General features: G+C 54.6%; 1 protein-coding gene across 1 annotated transcript; it reads right to left on the bottom strand.

Annotated features, from left to right (window-relative positions):
• Positions 1 to 365: 365 nt before the first annotated feature.
• SYNGR3 (synaptogyrin 3) lies at positions 366 to 16,835 on the bottom strand. The gene is made up of 4 exons (XM_048320547.1): positions 16,694 to 16,835; positions 8,187 to 8,427; positions 4,227 to 4,369; positions 366 to 2,531 (listed from the first exon to the last, which is right to left on the bottom strand). Exons 1-4 carry the CDS (start codon positions 16,790 to 16,792, stop codon positions 2,322 to 2,324), a joined length of 693 nt encoding a protein of 230 aa, XP_048176504.1. The 5' UTR covers positions 16,793 to 16,835; the 3' UTR covers positions 366 to 2,321.
• Between the last annotated feature and the right edge of the window lie 5,732 nt (positions 16,836 to 22,567).

Genomic DNA, 22,567 nt, shown 5'->3' with positions numbered 1-22,567 from the left:
TCTGCCTGGGACTGGCACTTCGGGTGCAGAGGATCAGGGCTCACCTCCCTCCAGGTGCCTGTTGAGTGATGAGGCTGGACATGTTATTCCCAGCTCCAGTTTAATCAAGGACATCTCCTGTGCTGCCAGGAAGCCCCTCAGGCACCCAACCCTTCCTCCTTCTCCCTGCCCAGCAGAGCAGCTGGGTGCCTCCTGCAAGGAAAAGGTAACACTGACTTTGGGCAGCTGAACCAGCCACCACCCTCGGGAAGCACCAGGAGTTGTGCCGGTGTGGTCCCCATGTCCCTGCTGCTGCTCCAGAGGTCAGTCCCGGCACAGAGCGTGGTGGGATGTGCGTGTGGGGGCAAAGAAAGGCAATGCAGGCCTCGGGGGGACATTCAGAGCGTGTAATATTCAGCATGGGGGGCACACGGGGCAGGACACGTCCCGCAGGCAGACACAGCTTTAGCTCTTTACAGTTACACGGAAACTCTGGAACAGTTATATTATAGTTAGAAAAAATACACTGTACCCAACGAACATTATCTCACGTACAATCAATTTAAACATTTAAATTGATTATAATTTTGCTAAAATATTAACACAAGTACTGTTTGTGCTGCTAAAGTTTCAGTGTTCCCTCTAAGGAAAATATTGCTACAGTTCTACCGTACCCTGTATTAAAATCCTCGGGGTTTTTTCTTTCCCAGCAAGACTGACTCCACAAAACCACAAAGATGCCGGAATTCATTGAGGCTGATACCACACTGGGTTGGGGTGTCCGTGGTCAGGCACCTGTGAGGAGCTTGGCACAGCCAGGACCTGGAGCCAAGGCAAGGAATGCGCTTCGCCACCGGCAGTGACCTCTTGGGATGATTGGCTGCTTAATTAGTGCATCGATCTGCTGCTCATTAATTAGTGCATTGATCTGCAACTCAGCAGCAGGAATGAACTGTGGCGATGGCGACCAGGACCTGTGGCAGGGGAGGGGACAGGTGGTGGCTATTGCTCCTCACGAGGTTGGAAGGCAGCGGCGGCTTTGCCGGCGTGAACTGAAAAGGCAGGACCCCGGATTGCTGGGAGAGCCAGGAGTCTCCAGGGATGGAGCTGCCACCAATGGGGTTGGGAATTCAAGTTTCAGCTCCTCTGCTCAGCCCTTAGTGACACAGCCTGGATCAGCTGCCACACGGGCAGGGAAAGCCGGCGGGTGGCTGACAAGGACCTACTGGATTTTACACATTTTGTTCTTTTACAAGGCAGGAATTTTGCAGCTGAACCCCCAACCTGAGCCTCTTTCCTGGATGCTTTTCACTGACTCTCTTCCCACACCATTTCCAAACACGGGGCCATGAGCCCACACAGGATGGACTTTAATGGCCTGTGAAGGCTTTCCAGTTCCCTGCCTGGATCCCTCATTCCTGCAGACTGCGGGGTGACACACGTGTCCCCACCTGGGGTTCTGCTGCAGCTGACAGATGGTGGCTGCTCCCAGAATAAAAATACAAGTCCAGTATTGCTCCTAATGGCCTTGGATGTTGAGACTGAGCCCCTCACCTTGGTCCTCACCTCTCCACAGTGAAGACACATCAGTGTTGCCAACCAGAAATTCCTCAGGAATTTACAAACTTCCCAATCCCCCCGTGAAGGAACGGAACCACAAAGTGCCGCATTCCCGATGATCACAGGCTATTCCCAGTTAGCAACCAGCTCCTGCTGAACTGGTTTCCACTTTCAAACAGCGAATTTTTCAATCCTCAACCAGAACTCGTTGTAGAAGCAATCTGGATGCTGATCCCAATCCCAGCCTGCTGTGCCCCCCCTGTGCCTCTAAACCAAGTTTTGAAACACCTGTTTGGATGTTTGTTTTGTACAGCAAATATATACAAAGAAAAGTAACACAGACACCACTGATTTCCCTGTGAATTTGGCACTTTCCATGGAACCTGGACTGGAAGCTCCGCAGCAGGAGCAGACGGGGCAGCTCTGCCCACTGCCCACCCACCCTCAATGGATTCTGTGTTAGCTCTGGAAGAACGAGATAATAATTCCTCAGCTGATGCTTTCTAAGAGGAAAAGGCATCCTGGGCTTTCCCAGCAGAGCTCAGAGGGGGCATTTACTCCCCTTCCCCACGTGTAGGTGATGTGGTACCAACCTCCCTTCCTCCTGGCTTAGAGGGAACACTGCTTTTAGAAACCCTGGGACAGGTAAGACAAGAACCAATACCACTGTACAGAATTCACTGCACAACGAGCTAATAAAGGGACCCGGCACTGACTCGCCACGGCAAGGAAATGGGACTGGATACATTGGGACCAGGCAGGGGTGGCACCGCCCCAGCCCCTCAGTACGCTGGCACTTGGTAACCTTTGGGGTTGGGCTCTAAGGTCTCGGTGAAGGGGGGGCTCTGGTAGGTCTCCGTGCTCTCCGCGCCGCTGCCACCGGGGTAGCCGGGGTAGGACGCGCTGGGGTCGGTGCCGAACTGCTCGGTAGCGAACAGGGACATGTCCGTGCCCAGGCGGTACCGCTGCAGCGCCCGCAGCGCCAGCACCACCTGCAGGGAGTGAGGGACGGGCTCAGAGAGGGCAGGGCTGCAGCCTCACAGCACCCCGTGTCCCTCAGGGGGACCCCCATAACCCCCCCAGCCCCCCCAGGACCCCATGTTTCCCCAGGACCCTGTGTCTCACCAGCATCATACATCGCCCCAGGACCTCATGTCTTCCCACGATCCCCCAAACCCTCAGGACCTCACATCCCACCAGGCCCCAATGCCTTCCCAGGACCTCCCAGGATCCCACAATCCCCTCAGGACCTCGCACTGCCCCAGGATCCCATGTCCTCCAGGACCCTGCGTTCCCTCAGGACCCCACATCCCCCATGTCGCTGCAAAGCACCGAGCCCATCGCAGCATCCCAGCAAACTGCCACCCCGCTCCGTTGTACCCAAGAGCTAATCCAGCCCCAAACCCCACCCAAACACTCCAGAAGCCATTTCTGTGGGACAGGGTGACCCCCAGAGCTCTGCCTGGGGTGGGGAGCCCTGGCTGTGCAGATCTGGCACTGCTGGACCCAATAAACCCATCTGCTGTGGGGAAGGAAAGCTGCCGAGTGCCAGGCCAGGAAAATAGGTCAGCTCTGCCAAGACTCCTTCACCCTTTTCCAGGTTGCTGGAATTGAGGTTGCAAACGGTGGGAAATGTGGGCGGCAGAGCCGGGAGGGCCCTGCACTCGCTCTCATTCCAGGAGGCTTCATTAACAACTCAGTTAGTTTGCAAACGATGGGCTGAGGAGGCTAAAAAATGCCATAGAAGCCAGGGATGGCTTCCCAACCATCCTGGCCATCCAGGGTGGGAGCAGATGCTGATGGGATGGAGAACATCCCACCCACTGCCCTTCCCTGTGGCAGCCAACGATGGGGAAGAGCTGGGATTAAAAGAGATTTATTTGGATAATCATAAAGCAGGGAGCAGTTAAACTGGGGAGGAACTGGAGCAAGGCTTGCTGCTGAAAAGCCTCGGACTGGCTTTTGCCCAGTTCTTTTAAGGCAATATGGAATCAGGGCACATCCTGGGGCTCTGTGCCCAGGAAAAGCTGCAGGAGGGATGGAAGTACACAGAGCCATCCCTGCTTCTCCACACACAGCCCCTGGAGCAGGAGCCCCCCGGGGTGGCACAGCCCCCTCGAGTTCATGTGGGGTCCAGGTGGGCCCCAGGGTTTCACACAGCCCTGGCTGAAGTCGCTCTGCCTGTGTGGAGCCAAAAATGGGACCAAAGGGGGTTTCTACAAACCCCTTCTTCAGGTGGACAGCAGAGGGGCGAGTTCAACTTGTCCCAGGAGGGAGCTGATGAGCCTGAGAGCTCCCAAAATCCCCCAGCCATCCCACAAACCAGCTCAGTGCAGAGATCTGCTCCTGGGGACTCTCTGCCTCCAACGGGCCGCCCTGGGGCTCTAACGAGGTCCTGAAATCAGAGCAGCTCGTGGCTGGTGACACGTTTTCAATGGGAACAAAACTTTCCAGCCCTGGGAGAAAGGGAAGCCTGGAATTCCCCAGCGGGAGGGGACTGAGCTGATGCTTCCTGGGTAAGAAACCACCAGTTCCACGTGTGGAGGGCCCGCAGGCTTCCCCAGTACAGCCACTCACTGCCCACCAGGATTCACTTCTCCAAATCCCAGACTCCCCCTTCAGCTCAGCACTGACCCCAGGCAGGTTTCATTTCTGCTCTGCCCCCTCAGCTCCGGGGCTGTGCTCACCCAGATGATGATGGAGAAGAAGGAGAAGGTGATCGCCGCCCGCGCGGCGTCGGCGCCCTGTGAGAACCCCCTGGTCAGCGTCGTCCTCTGCCACTGGTTTGCCAGGAAGCAGAAGGCTACAAACCACAGGAAGGCGAGGAAACCTGCAGGAGAACAGAGCCGGTCAGTGCTGCCCCTGCCCAGCACCTCCCCTGCTGCAGGCCCCCCTTTGCTGCTGCACAAACCACCCAGGTTTCCAACAGGAACGGGAATTTTGGGAGCCATGGCCCAAAATGAGCTTATTAAAAGAGGCTGATACAAAAACAGAGTGGAAGGAAACTTGTGGGGTTATCTCAAGTGTGTTGCCTGTCTGAAGTTCAGCTCAGCTACACCTCAACTTGATCTCAAAGACCCCCAGGGACAGCACATCCTCCCTGGACATGTTAGAGAGGGACTTTTCACAAGGGCATTGAATAATAGGACAAGGGGGAATGGCCTTGAGATGAAGGAGGGTGGATTTACATTGGATATTGGGAAGAAATTCTTCCCTGCAAGGGTGGGGAGGCCCTGGCACAGGGTGCCCAGAGAAACTGTGGCTGCCCCTGGATCCCTGGAGTGTCCAAGGCCAGGCTGGACAGGGCTTGGAGCACCCTGGGATAGTGGAAGGTGTCCCTGCCCAGGGCAGAGGGTGGCACTGGATGCGCTTTAATGCCCCTTCTAACCCAAACCATTCTGTAATTCTGTGATTCCATGACACGTGAGAGCTCTGCTCATCCCTGCAGAGAATCTCTCTGGGCCTGTGGAACTGAGCAGAAACACACTGGTGATTATTCCTGCCTGGAAGCAAAGCTGGCTGAGCAAGATATGGCTGCAGCTGCCCTAATTCCATCCCCAGCCACCAGCACTGCCCGGTGCCAAGGAGCTCAGGGAACAGTCAAGGAAAAGCCAGGAGCACACGGGGTCAGCAGCAGGGATGTTTTCCAGCACTGGGAAGGAGAGCTGCACAACACCTGGACCCTCCTATGATGCTGCTTTAAGGCTCTCCATCATTCCTGATGCCTCAGATTCCAGGTGTCAGTGCACATGTGGATGTTGGGAATTTTGAGCTGCCCAGCAGCTTCCCAAGGATCATCATCCAGGCTGCCAGTCCCTGTCTGACTGCAGGGAGAGAAGAACCTTCCTTTATTCCCATTTATTCCCCTTTATTCCCCTTTATTCCCCTTTATTCCCCTTTATTCCCATTTATCTTGCCAGTTGTCCCTAAATACAATAAAAAATGCACATGAGCATCCCCAGCCAGTGCTGGAGGTACAGGGCTCAAGGCCTTGAATTCCGAATTTGCTCCTAATTGCAGTTTAAGACACATTCCTTGTCTCCTGCACGGCTGGGCCTGGGAATTCCCAACCATCAGGCCTGGCCATGAGGCTGCCCTTGCGGGAAGATCAGTCAGGGTTTCCTCTTCCAAATTACAGACACTTCACCAAATACAGCCAATCCTGTCACCAAACCCACCCAAGTCTCTGCACAAGTATTTTCACTTCCCTTTAGGATGATGACTTGTTGGCAGCATTAAACAAGACCTCTGGGGTTTATTCCTTAAAGGTCACCCTTTAAGGACAGGGATCTTTTCTGTTCCCCTGCTGTTACAAGGGGGCTTTACCAGCAGCTGTTCCCTGGGATGGGAAGCAGATCCAAGCCCTACATTTGGACCTCAGCCATTGCTTCAAATCCCACTGGGGGTGGTTTGGAAGTGGAAATCGCAGAGGTGAAACAAGAGCAGCTCCCAAAGGTTAATTCACACAGTGGGAGCAGCAGGATGCTCAGGGACAAGCTCTGGGGCACAGGGCTGGAACAAGGGACGTGGGGCTGGCACTGGTTTGTGGAGGGTGAACCTGTTCCTGTGTGTAACACTCGACCCAGCACAGCTCGTCCTCCCTGGCCTGACACTGCCACTGAGTCCCTGCTGCCACTCTGTCCCCAGTGCCGCCCCAGCCCTGGTGGCACCCACGGGATGTCAGGAGTTAAAATGACATCATGCACAGCCCGGACCCAGCACGGCTGCGCTGGGTACTGCAGCTGCCAAATCCCTCTGCACCACTGAGCGCGGTGAGGCACTGACCTTCCTCATCCTGAAACCATCAGCATCTCCAGCCAGGAACGGCTGGGATCGCTTCTGCTGCCACCCATGTGCACTTCCAGGAGGCTTTGTGATGCAGAGAGAAGCCTTTCCCCTCCAGACCAGCTCTGCCTGGATCTCTGGGCAGCAGGAGGATTCCCTCCAGTGCCATGGGCAAGGCAGGTATCACTGCCAATGGAGGAGATGGGGTCAGGCACGGAGAGCACCTCCAGAAACACAAGCCAGGTGTGGTTTGATGTTTGGAGAATTGACTCGGATTTTAAAAGCCCTCAGAGAGGGCTGAGCTGGCAGTGACGTGGTGAGGTTGCATGTGCCAGCCCCAGCTCCAGCTGGATCAGGCACAGCAGCAGCTCCACTCCCTCCAGCACTCCGGGGAAAAGGAGAGCGCCAGGAAGCACCGCAGGAGCCAGGAGATAACGATCATTTAAGGATCTGCAGACAACAGAGTGCAAACACCAGGGAAGATGTGTTACCACCCTAATCACAGCCTGGTCTCCAGCAAACGCCTGTCTACGGGAACAGCTGGAAGAGCAGCTGGAAGAGAAGGCTGTAAATGCTGTTTTCAGTGTGGTGGCCCTGCCTGAACCCCCACCCGTGCCCCAGTGTTACCTCACAGTTACGTTCCAGAGGCATTTTAGGACGAAATTCTTCCCTGTGAGGGTGGGGAGGCCCTGGCACAGGTTGCCCAGAGAAGCTGTGGCTGCCCCATCCCTGGAAGAGTTTAACAGGGCTTGGAGCATCCTGGTCTAGTGGAAGGTGGAACTGAACGGGCTTTAATGTCCCTTCCAACCCAAACCATTCCAGGATCTGATGATTCTCTCATTTCTCCTCTCAGTGGATCCATCACAGGGACAAAGGAGAAAGGAGGCAGTCTGAGCGCAGTGCCAGCTCCCATGTGCCTGGCAGGGAGCAGAGGGCTGTCAGGATGTGAGGCAGGGAGGCAGGGTAGCAGCCTGGCCCTGTGACACACAGCAGCAGCCAGAAGATGGATGTGATGTCCCCCTTCTGCTTGAATCCGAGGATTTCAGGCACTGAGCCCCATGGAAGGGGCTGTAAATTTTATCTAACAAGGGCTGGATGGTGCTCCAGGACCATGGAAATGAGCTTTGCAGCGAGGAGAGAACAGCCTGAACAACAGGCAAGGCAGGGAGGTGATGATGGATGTTTTCATTTGGGACAGAGAGCCATCAGCGATGCCTGTGCTGGATAAATCACCTTCAGACTTTGCTAACAGAGCCTGGGAATGCAGAAGAGCAGCTGCAAACGGAGCCAGGCAGCTCCCACAGCTGAGCAGAGGATGTTCCCTCCCAGCCCAGAGCATCCTGCTTGGTCCGGTCTGCATGGATGAGCCTCAGGTCGAGGGCTCAAGAGGGCACAGCAGCTCCGTGGGCAGCCCCAGCCCCAGCTGCACAGAAGCTGCTTCTGCTCTGCTCCAAACTCGTGCACAAAGTGAAACCAGACCCGAGGCAGCTGATGAAACCACTTTTGCTTTTCTCGAGCCAGAACAGGAGATGTAGGAGGGTGAAACTCCCTGTGTGGGCTCTGAGATGTGACCACCAAGCCTCACCTCCGTGCATGGCCTCACCAAACCCGGCTCAGCAAACAGCTCCAGCTGCAGTGGGACACGCCACTGTCCCCAGCCACAGTGGGCTTCCTCAGTGCTCACTGAGCCCATGGCTGGATGGGACAACTCCCCTGCCAGCCCTGTTGTCCCCAACCGAGGCACACGAGTTGTGTCAGGCCATGGGGGGAGCGGGGAAGACTCAGGAGTGGAGGGGCAGGGCACAGCAATGACCTCAAAGAGCCAGACCCACACAGAGCAGAGCAGAGCAGAGCAGAGGTACCTGAAAAGCCGAGGTCCAGCAGCACGGCCCGTTTGCGGTCCTTGACGCTGCTGATCTGCTGGAAGTACAGGTCCACCACGAAGAAGAAGATGCAGCCGAAGAAGGCGATGACGCCCACGGCGATGCCATAGCTGCAGGCACTCTCATTCTCGTTGAAGATGCAGAGCAGCTCGGGGTGCTGGCTGTCCTTGTTCACGTAGCACTCGTTCACGATGGAGCCGAACACCACGATGGAGAAGATCTGCAGGAGGAAAGAGAGAACACAACTTGCTGCTGTTTGCATTTGACTCTGTTTTCCAACAGCAGCGTCATTGGATTCAATCCCGTCCTTGACTCCATGGCAACGTGGCATTTGGGAGACACATCCCAGCTCTCGTTTGGTTGGTGTTTCCAACCAGTACCTGGGTGTTCCTCCTCTGTGAGGTGGAACCTCCTCCTGCCTTCCAGTGCCTTGCTGTGCAGAGTATTTTAAGGATCTTGTTCTCCAGACAGGCTGGGGAAGGAAAAAATAAACAGATGGGGCAGGTCCCTGCAGAGTCTCTGTGCTTGTGTTGCTCTCTGCTGTCAGGCTGTGCCCCACAAACCCCCTCACGTCCCTGTGGAGCGGGGAGAAAGGTAGGGACAGGGGATAACGGAGTGGCTGAGCCAGGGAAGGGCTGGATTGCTGGTGAAGGGACACAGGACATGTGTGGGGACATGGGAACAGCTCACCTGGGCACAGGGGCACGGGCTGCCCTGGGAGCAACAGGGTGATTTTTCACTGGTTGAGCAGGGCCTGAAGGATGCAGCTCCTGCATCCATTATCCAGTGACCTGGCTTGGGCCCAAGAGGGACACAAGGGCAGGGGCTCCTGGGGCTGCCCAGGTCCCCACGCTGGCACCACAGGGTGTCACATCCCTGCAGGCAGGGAAGGAGCCGGATGGCAGCGGCTGCCTCAGTGGATAGCACTCACCCTGGGCATGCCCAAGGAATTCCCTCATCTCCCAGCACCAGAGGCAGGAGGGGAAGCTGTGGGACTGGATGCAGCACAATCCGCTCTGGATCCCGCTCTGGTAGAGCCTGGGGAGAGGCTGTGAGCAGGGAAGGGAGCAGGGTGTGCAGGCACATCTCCCTCACACTGGGAACCTCTGATCTCATCCCTGGCTGCCGGCTCCCGCATCCCTGCACGCATCCCTGCTGCCTCCCGGGACACAGCTGGAGGCCAGGGATGCAGCAGCAGAGATAAGAGGCTCCTCCAGCTCTCCTGGGAGCAGCTGGGGACAGGAACAGGGCATGATTGGCTCCTGCTGCACCTACAGGAACAGCATGACACAATGGGCATGAGACAGGGACAGGTGACATGGGGGCAGCAGCCCAGGAGCCACAGGACGAAGCACAGCTGGTGGCTCTCACAGCCACCTGTGTCACCTGCGTCACCTCCTGCAGCTCCCGGGGAAGCTGTGTCACAGAGCAGGGGAAACGAAGCAGAACCCACGGTGAGCAAACCACCCCCAAGGTTCCAGCACTCTTGCACATAACACTGGGACAGACCTTCTCCTCTTCCTCCTCTTGGAATTTAACCATGGCCCAGGGTCCTGTCCCACATCCATCCCTGGCTCAGGTCAGCCCTGAGCACCAGCCACGAGCTCAGTGGCCACCCAAGTCACCCCAAGGCACCTGCACCCTGTTCCTCACTGGTGCTGCACTTCAGGGAGCCCTTGGGATGGCACAGCAACACCATCATCACCATCATCACCACCATCCCCACCATCACCACCATCACCACCATCACCATCATCGTGCTCACAACAAGAGGGGCTGTGTATAAGGAAGAAACAACAACAAACGGCATTAATAGTTTTCCCAGAGCTTTGGCAGCAGCTGTAACATCAGCAGTTGTAAAAATCTCTTCATAAATAATGCAAAATTGTTATTTACTATCAGAAATAGCAGCAGCATTTAGAAAACAGGCCCTGGAAGAAATTATGTGATTCTGGAATACATGAATAATTGAGAACCTCTGATTTCAGACGATTACTTCTCTGGCAGGCCAGCAAACTTGTACTCAGCTTCTCTGAGAAGTTCCACTCAGTTCTCCCAGGATTAACAACCTTCTCCATGCTTTTGAGAGCCTGCTGGGAGCCCAGAGCTTTGGTGGGTGAGGGAGAGCTCCCAAAAATACAATTAAGGACGTCACAGCACAGGCATGTGGTGCCTGCACCAGCTTTGCACACCTGGGGCTGTCGATGTCAATGCTTTCTTTTAAAAAAAGGATGTTTTATCAATTAACACCATGAGACCCCCACAACCACATTTCAATGTACAAAACATGGAACACGCAGCTTTTCCTTGGGAGGTCAAAGTAGCAAGGAATTCCACGTGCACACATTTGATAGATGAGCTGAAAACATAGGCACTGGCTGGAATATTCCTGTCAAAACGTGCCTTTCCATGGGTTTTCTCCCCCTCATCCCAGGATTGTAATGTTATGGTTTTTCTTAAAAAACTCACTGGTGCTGGTGAAGTATTTTAATGAGAATAGATTTGGTGCTGACTTTCTAAGTATAGATGAAAAAGTGCTTTTATTTTAGGAAAACGTGGGTAGATGAAATAAATGTGGGCAGGAAAAAAAACCCCTGTGTTTTTTAAAGTTCACGCAAAACAAGGGCATCTTCCCAATCACCTCCACAAACCACAGTGGCTCAAACCCCCAACCAGCTCATCAGACTTGAAAGAGAAAACACAAGGTCAGATTTTCCACTGTGAGCGAGATTTTATGGGCCTGAGCAGTATCTCAGAGGATTTGCAAAGGAGCCTGCACAGGACACTTCCACTTTCCAGCTGAACAACCCAAGGCAACCAGCAACAAATTCTGCTCCTCCTGGATGAACCGGTGCAAGACACAGTGAGAAAACCGGATTCTCCCCAGCCACCCCAGAGGGAAACTGCATCCCCCATCCTTGCATCCTGCCAAAGCTTCCACAGGGATGTGCTGGCAACTTGGGGGCTCCTGGTGTGGGGGTTCCTGAGTGCTGGGAGCGCCCACCTCCAGCAGCTCCAGCAGCACAGACCATTAATGCTGCTCTGCCTTCGGCTGCGGGGAGAATGGGAAGGAGGAAAGCTCTCCTCTCCCATCCTTTCTACTTAGAGCTGCACTTCAGCCACACAAAGGAGCCTCAGTCACACCCTGGAGGGAGCACGACGCGGGGCAGGAGCCCTCAGACCCGTGGGGACACGGATGGGCTGCTCATGCAAAGGGAGTTGGGGTTCCACCAAACCAGGGACAAACTGGGACCTCTCCTGTTAATGAAGGCCAGCAGCCCAGTTCCACCGGTTTAAAGTTTGCTTCCAAGCAAGAGCAGACAACTCTCCAGGCCAGGTGGCATTTCTGTGACACAGGACAATGGGACAGGACAATGGGACAGGTCTTCTCTGCTCAGAGAGTGGGGAGGCTCTAGCACAGAGCAGCTGTGGCTGCCCCATCCCTGCAAGTGTCCAAGGCCAGGTTGGACAGGGCTTGGAGCACCTTGGGATAGTGGAAGGTGTCCCTGCCCATGGCAGGGGGTGGGAATGGATGGGCTTTAAGGTTCATTCCAACCCAAACCATTCGAGAATTCCATAATTCTGCTGGACCCATCAGGCCCTCGCAGGAGCCCAGGGCACTGGGACACTGATGTGCCCAGGATGGAGACATCTTTCAGGTGTGGATAAAGCTGGGAGCTGTGGCTGCCCTCTCTCCAGCACATTTTTGCCATCTGGAGGACACTGGCTGGCCAGGCTGCCTCCCTTGCTTCTGGAACTATGCTCTGCAGATCCCTGTTCCCTCCTGGAGCTCCAGCAGGCTGGACCCCAGCACACACACAGTTTTCCTCCCCGTTGCTTTCAGCTTTCTGCAGCCCATTACCTAAAATTTGCTTCAGGAGACCTCACAGCCTGAGCAGAGTCAGGCAAGGAAAACAAAAAGCAAATAACACTGGAGAGCACGAGCTGAGAGCTTCAGTGTGAGCTGTCAGCCATTTTAAGGTGAGATGTTTCCACTGCTGAGGCACTGTACTTGGATTTGGGACCTATAAAAAACATCACCAGAAGGTGTGGGGTTGTAGGAGACTGCAGAACCTGGCTTTGATTACACACGCAAGCAACCATTAATGTCAGCATTGAGGAAATGTAACGCACGAGGAAAAATAATCCAGAGCTCATTTCCTCTGCTGTGGCTCCTGATCAACAGCGCTGGGCACAAGCCACACGTGCAGAGAGCCAAGCTCTGGGTGATCCCTCTCTCCCTCCAGGAAGCCTCGTGCTCAGCTCCCTCCCCTCCTCGAGCCAGCAAGGGAAGGATGGGCCATCAAACGAGAAGGGAAAACAATTAAGGTCAAATTAGCACAGGCCAAATCCTGCTTAGCACTGAGTGTTTTCCTAAGCCCCATTAAGCCCCTGTGCTGTGTTGGGCATGGGCCTGGTGCAGATTCCCTGCTCAGGGATGAGTGGAACCCTTGGCACAGGGCCAGGCTCCCTCAACACCCACCCAGCTCAGATCCTGGGGAATCAGGTCCTGGGTCCCTCTCCAGTTTATCTTTACAGTTGTCAGTCACAGGGAAGTTTCCAGCACTGATCTGCACAATTTATTGGAGGGTGTGAAGACCAAAGCTCTGCTTTAAGAACCGCCAGATCTCCCACAGGACTATGGAGAAGACCACGAAGGGAAGAGCTGGCGTGGTTTCTGGCACAGAAAGAGGTGGTCTGTTGCTGGCTGTAATAGGTTTAGGGCCATATCCACCAGTAATCATCCTGGGAGGATGTGTATTGATGACCACATGACTGATTTTTCCTGAATTACTTTTTCTGATGTGGGAAGAGCTGCCGGCTGAGACACAGCGTCCATTCAACGTTCTTAATCTCGTCCTGCAATCTGAGCACATGGCACACCAGCAGTGCTTGAAACCAGAGATGACAGGAGCATGACAATTTAGAACCATTTTAAGCTCAGATGCAGCGAAGCTTCCCCATAATTCCATTACCAAAATGTTACATTTAAGTTCTGCCTTTAATCCATAGCCTGCAGAAGGAGAAAATTAAGACAGAAATCTGATGACCCTTCTGAAAAGTGGGCAGGACCAAAGTCTGAAGCAGCTCAGATCATGCTAATGACTCTGAGCATTGCTGTGGGCTCCTGAAGCGCCAGAGCAGCCTTGGAGCTCTTCCCTAAGAGCCCGGAGTGCTCGGGGGACAGTGAAGCCCCTGAAGAGCCACTCGGAGCTTATTCCTTGCACTTCTCCTGCTGACCTCCAGGGAGGCAGAGGGATGGGATGGGATGGGATGGGATGGGATGGGATGGGATGGGATGGGATGGGATGGGATGAGATGGGATGGGATGGGATGGGATGGGATGGGGGCGCACTCATGGGACCCAGCACTGCACTTGTGCTGATGCTCTGCATGAAATCACAGGAATTGCTCAAAAAGTTTACCAGAATATTTTCCAAAACTGCTTTTAAAAGCCAAACCTAAGCCTATGTTAAACGAACAATTGCCTTGCAAAGCTGAGTGGCCACTTGAAAGTCTGGCTGGCACATGAGAAAGGAACTCATGATTCTGCAGGCATCCGTCATGAATATCGACTCTGTTTGGCTGTGCAAAAAATGTCTCAAAAGGAAACCACAAGAGCGATCACATCTTCATCTGACAAACTGCATCAGACAGAGGAGGAAGAGATGAATGAGGAACTGTTAAATGGTTCTTTCCAGCTTTTGATTCTACAGCTCAAACCAGGAGCGGTTTTTTCCCCCTCAGATACTCAGAATTATTCTGTCAAGGGGAGGTTGTTGAGGGAGGCAGAACCAGGAATCCCCTTTGGCCACCACTGACATTTGGGGATTTCTGTGTTAAGTCACCATTCACCTGCCAGTCCCTTACTGCCAGCACAAGGTCCCCGAGGCAGCTACTGGAGTCACAAAAGGGAACTGGACCTTCCTTTGGTGGTGGCTCCCTGGGAAGCCCCAGCAGTATGATCAGCCAGATTAGTCACTCACTTCAGGCACCTGGGGCTGACCCCAAATCCCTGTGGGATTTCTCCATCCCCCTCCCACCTAAATCAGCCCATCCCAGGCAGCTCCCTCCTTTTCCCAAGGGAACCTGACATCACACACAGCAAGGGTCTTGTCGCTGGTGTGGGATCCAGCTGCTCAGGCTAACCACGGCTACAAAGAGGCGCCACAGAGGCACAGGAAGGAAAACCACGTGAAGAAAGCCCACCCCAAAGCCTGATCTCAGCCCCACTCCACTCCTCAGCCCAGGGCTTGCTGAATAACCACCCATGGCTGTTTTGTGCTGGCATGGGCAGCTCATCCCCCCTGGGATAGCAAGCAGGGAAGCCTGGGAAGGTTCTGTTTGCTTTGGGAATCAGGGAGTGGCATGGTGAGCATCGGTCCGAGCTCCTGCCCAGCCACCAGCATGGATGTCACCACGTGCCAGAGCACTGCCACACTCACCCAGGACACCAGCAAGAAAGGCAGCAGAGCCTTGGGCTGCTCCCTCCATCCAAGCTCTCCATCCTGGCACGGGTTTGGTTTGGCAAGAGCAGCAAAGCAACAGCTCAGGAGGAACCCAGGCACAAGGGCCAGCAGTGGGAAGGGAATGCCCTCACACCTCGCTCTGACTGCAGTCCCAGCTCACACTGCAAAGGAGCCATAAATGCTGAACTGGTTTAAGATACGGGTAACTGGACTGAAACAGCCAAGCTGGGGATCTGAACCCCCAGGCTGGAGCAGTGATGAACCCTCACAGATCTACCAGCGAATGTGAGGCCTGGGAAAAGGGTTCCAAAGGGAGCTCCCACATGAGCTTCCACAGCCCAACCCCCAGCTCACCGAAAAGGGCAAAAAACTCCCTTTTTGCTCAGTGGGGGCTTTGGAGCCAACCTAAATATTGCAAACATTTATGGGATAGCACCACGCTCATCCCACCTTTGTCTACACTGGTGGCCCGTGCACTTGTCTGGAGTTAAGTTGATGCATTTCTGTAGTTGTAAGCACTTGTTTGTCACTGATTCCCTGTGAACATAGAGCCATGAAATGAGGGACTTTGCCACTGAACAAACCAGTGAATATGTACAGGAATATTTGCTAAGCTGGGACTTTTATTTTGTATCTATCTTCCATATTCTGGTCCTGCTTCTCAGCAGTGTCTAATCCCCTTCTGTCAACAAGGATGGGGAGCCCTCTGGGTGCAAGGTGACACACCACCAACAGTGGGTCAGATTTAACTGAGTGTACCCAAACCCAACACCACTGCCTGCAGTTTGACACTGCCACTCAGGGAGGATCCAGACCAAGTTTTCTTCTAGGAAACAACTGCTGCCCTGCACCTGAACCCTGCCCAAAATGCCCCACCACACCAAGCTGGATGCCCCAGATTCATCCCTGGCCCTGCTCTTCCCCAGCAATGGAGTCGTGGGCCTTCTCCAAGCCCTGGGAAGGACATCAGCTCCCATTCAGCCACACACTGCAGCATGTGGTTTAACTTTGAGCATGTGATTGCAGCTGGAATTGTTCATGTGCCGCATGTTGCGCTGCTCAGGGCCTCGGCCAGGGCATCCCAGCCTGGAGAGCCCCACGGACACACCGGCTGTGGCAGCTGGAAGGAGGGAGGCTGGGGGGCTGCATCTCCTCCTCACACCTTTCCTCTGCTCCCTGCCTCATTGAGCACTGCCAAAGGTGACACAGAGCCAGCACAGGTGTGACATGGGTGAGGACAAACCCCAGGCCCAGCTCGGCTCATCCACAGCCTCCAGCCAAGCACTGGAGCCAGGTGAGAGCCGGGCAGACCCTTCCCACGGGGAGTTTTGGGAAGGACCTGGCATTCCTGACCTCCCACGGCCGATCTCAGCAAAAAGCCAGGCTCGGGGAGGCAAATTAGCCCTTAGCCCTGGGCATCCGGGCACCACGGCCCCAGGAGCACCCTGGCACAGCTCCCTGTGCTGCCTGGTCACGGACCACCAAAGCCTTCCCTGAGCGGCTGCACAGCCCATTCCACCTCCTGCTCCCTGCTCCACGGCGGGAATTCACCGATGGGAAACGTCCAACAAACCTGACATCCTTTCAGCAGCACGGGGAGCAGCAGGGCTGGCTCCCGGATTTCTGTCACACACACGCATGCACGGAGCGTGGAAGGCAGGAAAATGTCCTCTGCCTCCTGCTCCAAACCCCATTCTCCAGCACCGAACAGGAGAGAGGCAGCGGCGCATCCCCCCGCCGCTCCCTGCCCTATTCCCGAGGAAACTCGGTGCCAGCTCCCCCGGGATCCGGCACGGCCCGCGGGGCTGGGCAGCACCCGCCGCACCGGCACCGGGCACGATGCACCGGCTGCGGGCACGATGCACCTGCGCTGCCCATCACTCCGGCACTGCCCATCGCCCCTGCACTGCCCATCGCCCGGACACTGCCCATCGCCCGGACACTGCCCGCTGCGCCGAGCGCTGTCCCCGCACCGCCGCTGCCCAGCCCCGCGCCTCCGCGGCCGTTCCGCCTTACCCAGGTGGTCACCCGGAGGAGGGTCTGCGGCTGCTTCAGGAAATCCACGGGGTCGATGGCCCCCCCCGCCCGGCCGGCTCCGAAGGACGCTCCTTCCATCTTCCCCCGCGCCCGCTCCGCGCCCAGCCGAGCCCCGCCGCGCGCGCCCCGCGCCGGCCGCGCGCCTGCCCACCCGGCCCTCCCCCCCCCCCCCGCGCCCCTCCCTCGTGGGCTCGTCCGCAGCGCCGCGTGCGGGCGGCGGGAGGAACCACCCGTCGGGTGGGGGGGGAGAGGAGGTGGGCACGGGCAGGTGCGCGCGGCCGGCGCGGGGCGCGCTCCCCCCGCAGCGAGCCCGGGCAGAGACCCCGGCACAGGGATGGGGCTCTGCGCGCTGTGACAGCCGCTGTCACCGGGATGTGGGCACAGCCACTGTCACCGAGCTGTGGGCATGGGCACTGTCACAGTGGGACGGCGACCGTCGCTGAGCTGTGGGCATGGCCACCCCAGCACAGCTGTGGCAACTGTGGATAGCCACTGACAATGTGCTGAGGCCATGGTCACCATGGTATGGCCATGGTCACTGTGCTATGGCTGGGGACACCACAGTACAGCCAGGATACCTTGTCATTTCCAGGGTCGCTGTGCTGTTCCAAGAATTACCATCCTACAGTGACCATGCTGCTCTGTGGATAGCGTGCCATGAGCAGGGGTGGGCTGTCCTTGCAAGAGTCACCATCCTATGCCAGGGTCGCCAGGCAATGGCAAAGGCTGCCTGTGCTATGGCCCTTTAAGTAGCTGGGCTGTTGGCAGGAGGGCGATGCCACGGCCCGGAGCGCTGGGAGGTCACCACGCTACTCAGCTCACCTCTGCTGTGGACACTGACCCCAAGATAAACACCCCTTCTGTGCCCAGACCCCCAGAAAGAGTGGCTGTCACCCTTTGGGGATCCTCAGAGGCCCTGCAGCCGGGAGGGCTCTCCCAGGGGCTGTGGAGAGAACAGAGGGGAAGGTTTGGCAGCTGCTCTTTGCTGTTGCACACCCACAGCTGGTGCAAGAAAAGGGAAGTGAAAATGGATGGGGCTGACCTCTTGCTTCCCTCATGCATGGAAGGAGGCGCCCAGAGCTACTTTGGGACGAGAGGAGGCCAAGCCCCATCCCTGCTCCCTCCCCGTGGACAGCAGGAAGGAGGAAAAAGAACCTTAGAGGGAAACCCTCGATTACTGCGGAGGGAGTTCCCCCCGCGGCTCCAGGACCATCTCCTGAGTTAGTTTTCACAGCGCCGCGATGCTGATCCCGGTTCCATAGATACCGATGCCATGACAACTCTGACATCATCCCTGCTTCGGACGGGAGCTGCAGGGAAAGGCGCAGGGAGGAGGAGCACGCACGCCCTGCTGGCAGGGGGCTGTGGGGCTGGGGGCTTCTCTCGGCCCCAGCACAGTTCTCGTCCCGCCCCACTGCCCCTGCAGCTCCATTCCCCATGCAGGGACCATGTCACTGCCACAGCACACGGGGTACCTGTGCGCCAGGTGTGTTCCAGCCCTCACACACGATGCAGTCACCGGGTGAAGGATTCCTGTGTGCTGGGTCCTGTTTCCAGCTCCTTTTGGCCTTTTGCAGCTCTGTCAGTCTGTTCTTTCTGGCAGGTTGGGATCAGGATTTAACTGTTAAAGCTCATGATGATGCCATGCAGATTTTCTCAATTACAGGTGAGTCATCATCTCTCCAGGTCTATTTCTGACTCCCAGCAGGAAAAGCAGAATCCAGCCCTCCATTCCTCAATGTCACCAGCTCAGTAACCATCACATTTTACTAGGCAAAAATGAAATAGCCTCGAAGAGAACAGCGGGTTGGTCCCTCCTGCTTTCTGCTGGCAGGATGGCTCATGGAGCTGGCCAGGGATGGTACTCCAGTGCCAAGAGCATCATTGCCAGCTCATCCCTGAATTGCAGGTCAGGAACAAAGACCAAATTAACTTGAAGGGATTACCCGAGGTGGGATTTTCAATCAGCTTCAGCAGTTTAGAAGCAGCTGTTTCAGCATCCTCAAAAATCAGTTTCATGGTCTGGGAACAAACCACCCCAAATCCATCAGCCCAGAGTTCCACATGATGGCAAGGGCTGCCTTGCTCCTCGAGGGTGGCCAGTGCCAGGGAGGCAGTGTGTTCCAGGGATACTGCACAGGGAATCAGCTGGACCTCTGGGGTCTGCTCCTGATTTTCCAATGACATTGGGAAAGACACTTCTTTCTCCCTCTTTCTAACATATCTTGCCCAGCTCATCTGTCCCAACTGGAACAGGCATATTTTGGACAATGCAAAGCACAAGGGGCCAGGACACTGCCTGAACTGAAATCCCTGCTCCTAAACTTGTCCTTTCTTTGGGGTTCATCCCCCCAACTTCTGCTGTGTGCAGTGTTTATATAATCGTTTCCCACATCACGGGGTGCCAGTTTTCTTCCCCTGCTACAGCTCAGATAAAGCACAGGAGGTATCTCCAGCCCACATACGAAGTGTCTTTCTGTCTCACTTCCTATTGCTGCAAATCAACAGATACACAGAGCCAGCCAATAATGGGGAAGGATATTGTACCTTCCACATTTTCCCTATCAAATGGAGAACAGCAGCATTTGGAAATGGCACTTCTCAGAACATTTGTTCAGTTTGAACAAGTTTTGTCTGCATTTACCATTCCCACAGGATTTCAGGGACAGGGAACAAACAGAGCAGCACACAGACAACTGCCCAAGATCTGTTCATGTTTTTATTTTACACAAGTTTAATTAAAGGTAGTGGGAAATCTGTATTCATTTTCTGCTTCTTCTAGTCATGCCAACTTCTTATCTTTTGTCTCTATCAGAAAAAAGCCATCAGGTTTTCTCAGGGCTAAGTGTGGAGACATGACAACCTGGAGGAAATAATATATGAGGCTTTCTCCTTCAAAACCTGTTCCAGTCAGCCCTACCCACTCAGCCAAGGGCTGGGATCAGGACCCTTTAGGTACTGGAAGGGGCTCCAAGGCCTTCTCTTCTCCAGGCTGGGCGCCCTCAGCTCTCCCAGCCTGGCTCCAGAGCAGAGGGGCTCTAGCCCCGTGATCAGTGACCTCCTCTGACCTCGCTCCAACAGATCCACATCTTCCTTGTGCGTGGGGCCCCAGAGCTGGACAGAGTGCTCCAGGTGGGAAAAGCAATGTGAAACCGCCTTGTTCTGGGAGCAGCTCCAGCAATGTGTGTTTGGAGTGAAGCAATCCCAACGTGCAGGACACAGCCTGGCGGCAGTGCCTGGCCTGAGGGAGCCGGACGGGCTCCAGACATGGATTCCAGCCACCGACTTCAGCAGCTCCCTGCAGTCTGACCCTGCCCTGGCACGGGCGTGGGTGGGAAAACAGCTTGTGCTTCACATTCCCTGGGCAGCAGGCTTGAAGCAACACTTTGACAGATGTTCATGTAGTTGTTGCTCTGAAATGCTTTGCTTGCCATTCATTAGAGCTCGGCTGATGCTGCTTTCAGCCATTAGGAAAACGAGAGTTGATGGGAATATTGAGAGGAGCTTAGAAGTCCATAGGGCCCAGTGGCAGAGTGAATGGGCTTCCTGATGAGCAATACCTTAGCCCACTATCACTAGAAAGCTCTTCATGCCTTCCACCCTAAGAGATCCAAAAATACCTGGAAAATCATTTATTAGCTGGTTGCTCATCCACTTGTGAAACGTTTCTCAGGTGGGATTCAGCACTTACTGTACACGGATAAACCCAGGATCAGTGTGCCAGAAAAAAATGTGGAAAACTTTACCAACTGAGATCACTGAGGGAAGATTGGGATAACAGAACTCAGTGAGCTGAGGTAGCATTGCTTTTGAACAGGGGAGTTGGTATCTCAGTGCTTGCGTAAAACCCAAACTGAACCAAACCCCAAAGGGTTTCAAAACGCCTCTCAGTGGTGCAGCCGTGGCCTCAACGGCTCAGGAGGGAACTTGGTATCTGCTCCTCCAAATATTTCACAGCATGAAAAGTTTGGGGGTTTTGGCAAACCAGAATCTAATCTGATTCAGCCACTGCTCCCCACGTGGGGAGGAGCTTGAAAAAGGGGAATAAGGTCTCTTGCTGTTCCCCAAACTGGCCTGCTTAGGAACACACCAGCAAGTCCCATTGTGCTGGGGGCGTGCCAACCAACAGCTGACTTTGGTGCTTGTCACCTGCAGCTGTGGTACAGGTGAGCAGAGCTGACAGGGACAAGGACATGGGGCAGCTCAAGCCATAGTGGATGTGAAGATCTTCCACAGCTCTCACTTGAGCTACATCAAGCTTTGCTGCCAAAATACACTGAAAATAAGAAAAGCTTTGTTTCTTGACTGAACACAACCCTAACAGGTCCTCAGATTCATGAGCAAGATGGAACCCAAAGGAAAAGAGATCTGTGAGATGGATGGAGATGAGGGATTTCATAACCATGAACGCTATCAGGCCCAGGCCTGTGCAGCACAAACACATTGAAACAGCCTCCCTGAAAGAGATTTTCATCTAAATAGGAAATACATGCAAAGGCTGCCCTAACAGCTATTTTTACCCCCCTTCTGCAGAAGTGGAAGTGTGGCTGCAGAAGATGAAGTGACTTACCTGGTGTCTGGCAGGAAACTCATGAGTAAAAAAGAATGGAATTTTGATCTCTCGAGCCTCCAGCCACATGCTCTGGACATGTGGGCCTTGTCTTCTATACCTCAGATATCTTTTACCCCATCTAAGCAGCAGAACATGAGGCACAGTCACAGAATCCAATTTTTTTATGCACATGTGGATGGAAAAAAGCAGGGAAAGCCCAGCTTTTCCTGACCATACTCAGAATTCACAAGGCAAGTCTCCATCCAGTACTGGAACTTGAGCTTAGAACTAAAGCTTAGTGTTCTGGGAACATGGAAGCTGTGAGGGGCTGCATGAAACAGCTGCCTAGTGGGACAAACATTAAATTAACTCAGCTGTTTTCTTTCTCACTGATCTCCTAACCCAAAGCAAAACTCCCGTGAAACTCTGTGGGATTTCTTCCTACCTTTTCCCATGCAGAGCAAAGCAGGTGACAACAATGCCCAGGAACTTGGATCCCTTCTCTGCCTGTCCATGACTGCTGTGTATTGTTTCCTGTACCCACCTCTGGTCTGTGCAGGAGGCCTGTGTAAGAAAGTCATGTTACAAAATTATCCAGTGAAATTAACTCACGTTTTTTAATCTGTTAATAATAAAAAAAAGCCAGAACATCTCCATATATGAACAGTTATGGGCTGAAGATCAGGTAGGAAATATGCTGGAAACAGCATCCAGAGTTTTATTCTGCTTCCAAGTGCAGATTTTAGCTGGAGGCAGAGGAACAACACATCCCTCGTTTAGGTAATTATACAACAGGTTTGCACACTAGTTTGAAAAGTAACTGAAGGCACCAAAATCTCCTCTCAAAATCACAGGAAAGGGAGTAGGATGAGGTAAAACATTCGGTATCTGAAGCAGTCTGTTCCAGAGAAGAGATGGAAAATCAACGAAATGCAAAGAAATACACGGAAATACGTGGAAATACATCCTCTGTTGCCCTCTACTATTGGGCTGGTCAGATGTAAAGGGAATTTCCCCGATAGCTCCCCGTGGGAAGCACACGGCAGCCACAAACAGAAGCCAAGGAGCATCATGGCATGTGCTGTATGAGAGGGAAAACTGGGACCAGGAAGGGGCTTCTGGATTTGGAGTGCTCGGGAGGAAAACCATCACCCTGCACGAGCACAGCACGTGGAAGTGGAGGGCACCTTTCCGTGGGAAGCAAGGGCAGAACTGGGCAGGTCCCAGTGCCACTGTCGGGGTGCCAGCCCATGCCAGGTGCTGAGCCCAGAGAAATGCCAGCAGAACTTTGCGGGCTGGAT

The sequence above is a fragment of the Corvus hawaiiensis genome, chromosome 16 (assembly GCF_020740725.1).
Source record: "Corvus hawaiiensis isolate bCorHaw1 chromosome 16, bCorHaw1.pri.cur, whole genome shotgun sequence".
NCBI classification, from domain to species: Eukaryota; Metazoa; Chordata; class Aves; order Passeriformes; family Corvidae; genus Corvus; species Corvus hawaiiensis.
The sequence above is the reverse complement of the archived record's forward strand: the minus strand, read 5'-3'. Positions and strand labels throughout refer to the sequence as shown.

Coding starts and splice junctions, on each gene's coding strand:
- SYNGR3 (XM_048320547.1), bottom strand. CDS start 16,792: ATGGAAGGAGCGTCCTTCGGAGCCGGCCGGGCGGGGGGGGCCATCGAC. Junction 8,428..16,693: donor TCCTCCGGGTGACCACCTGG/GTAAGGCGGAAC, acceptor TTCCTCCTGCAG/ATCTTCTCCATCGTGGTGTT. Junction 2,532..4,226: donor TCTTCTCCATCATCATCTGG/GTGAGCACAGCC, acceptor CACTCCCTGCAG/GTGGTGCTGGCGCTGCGGGC.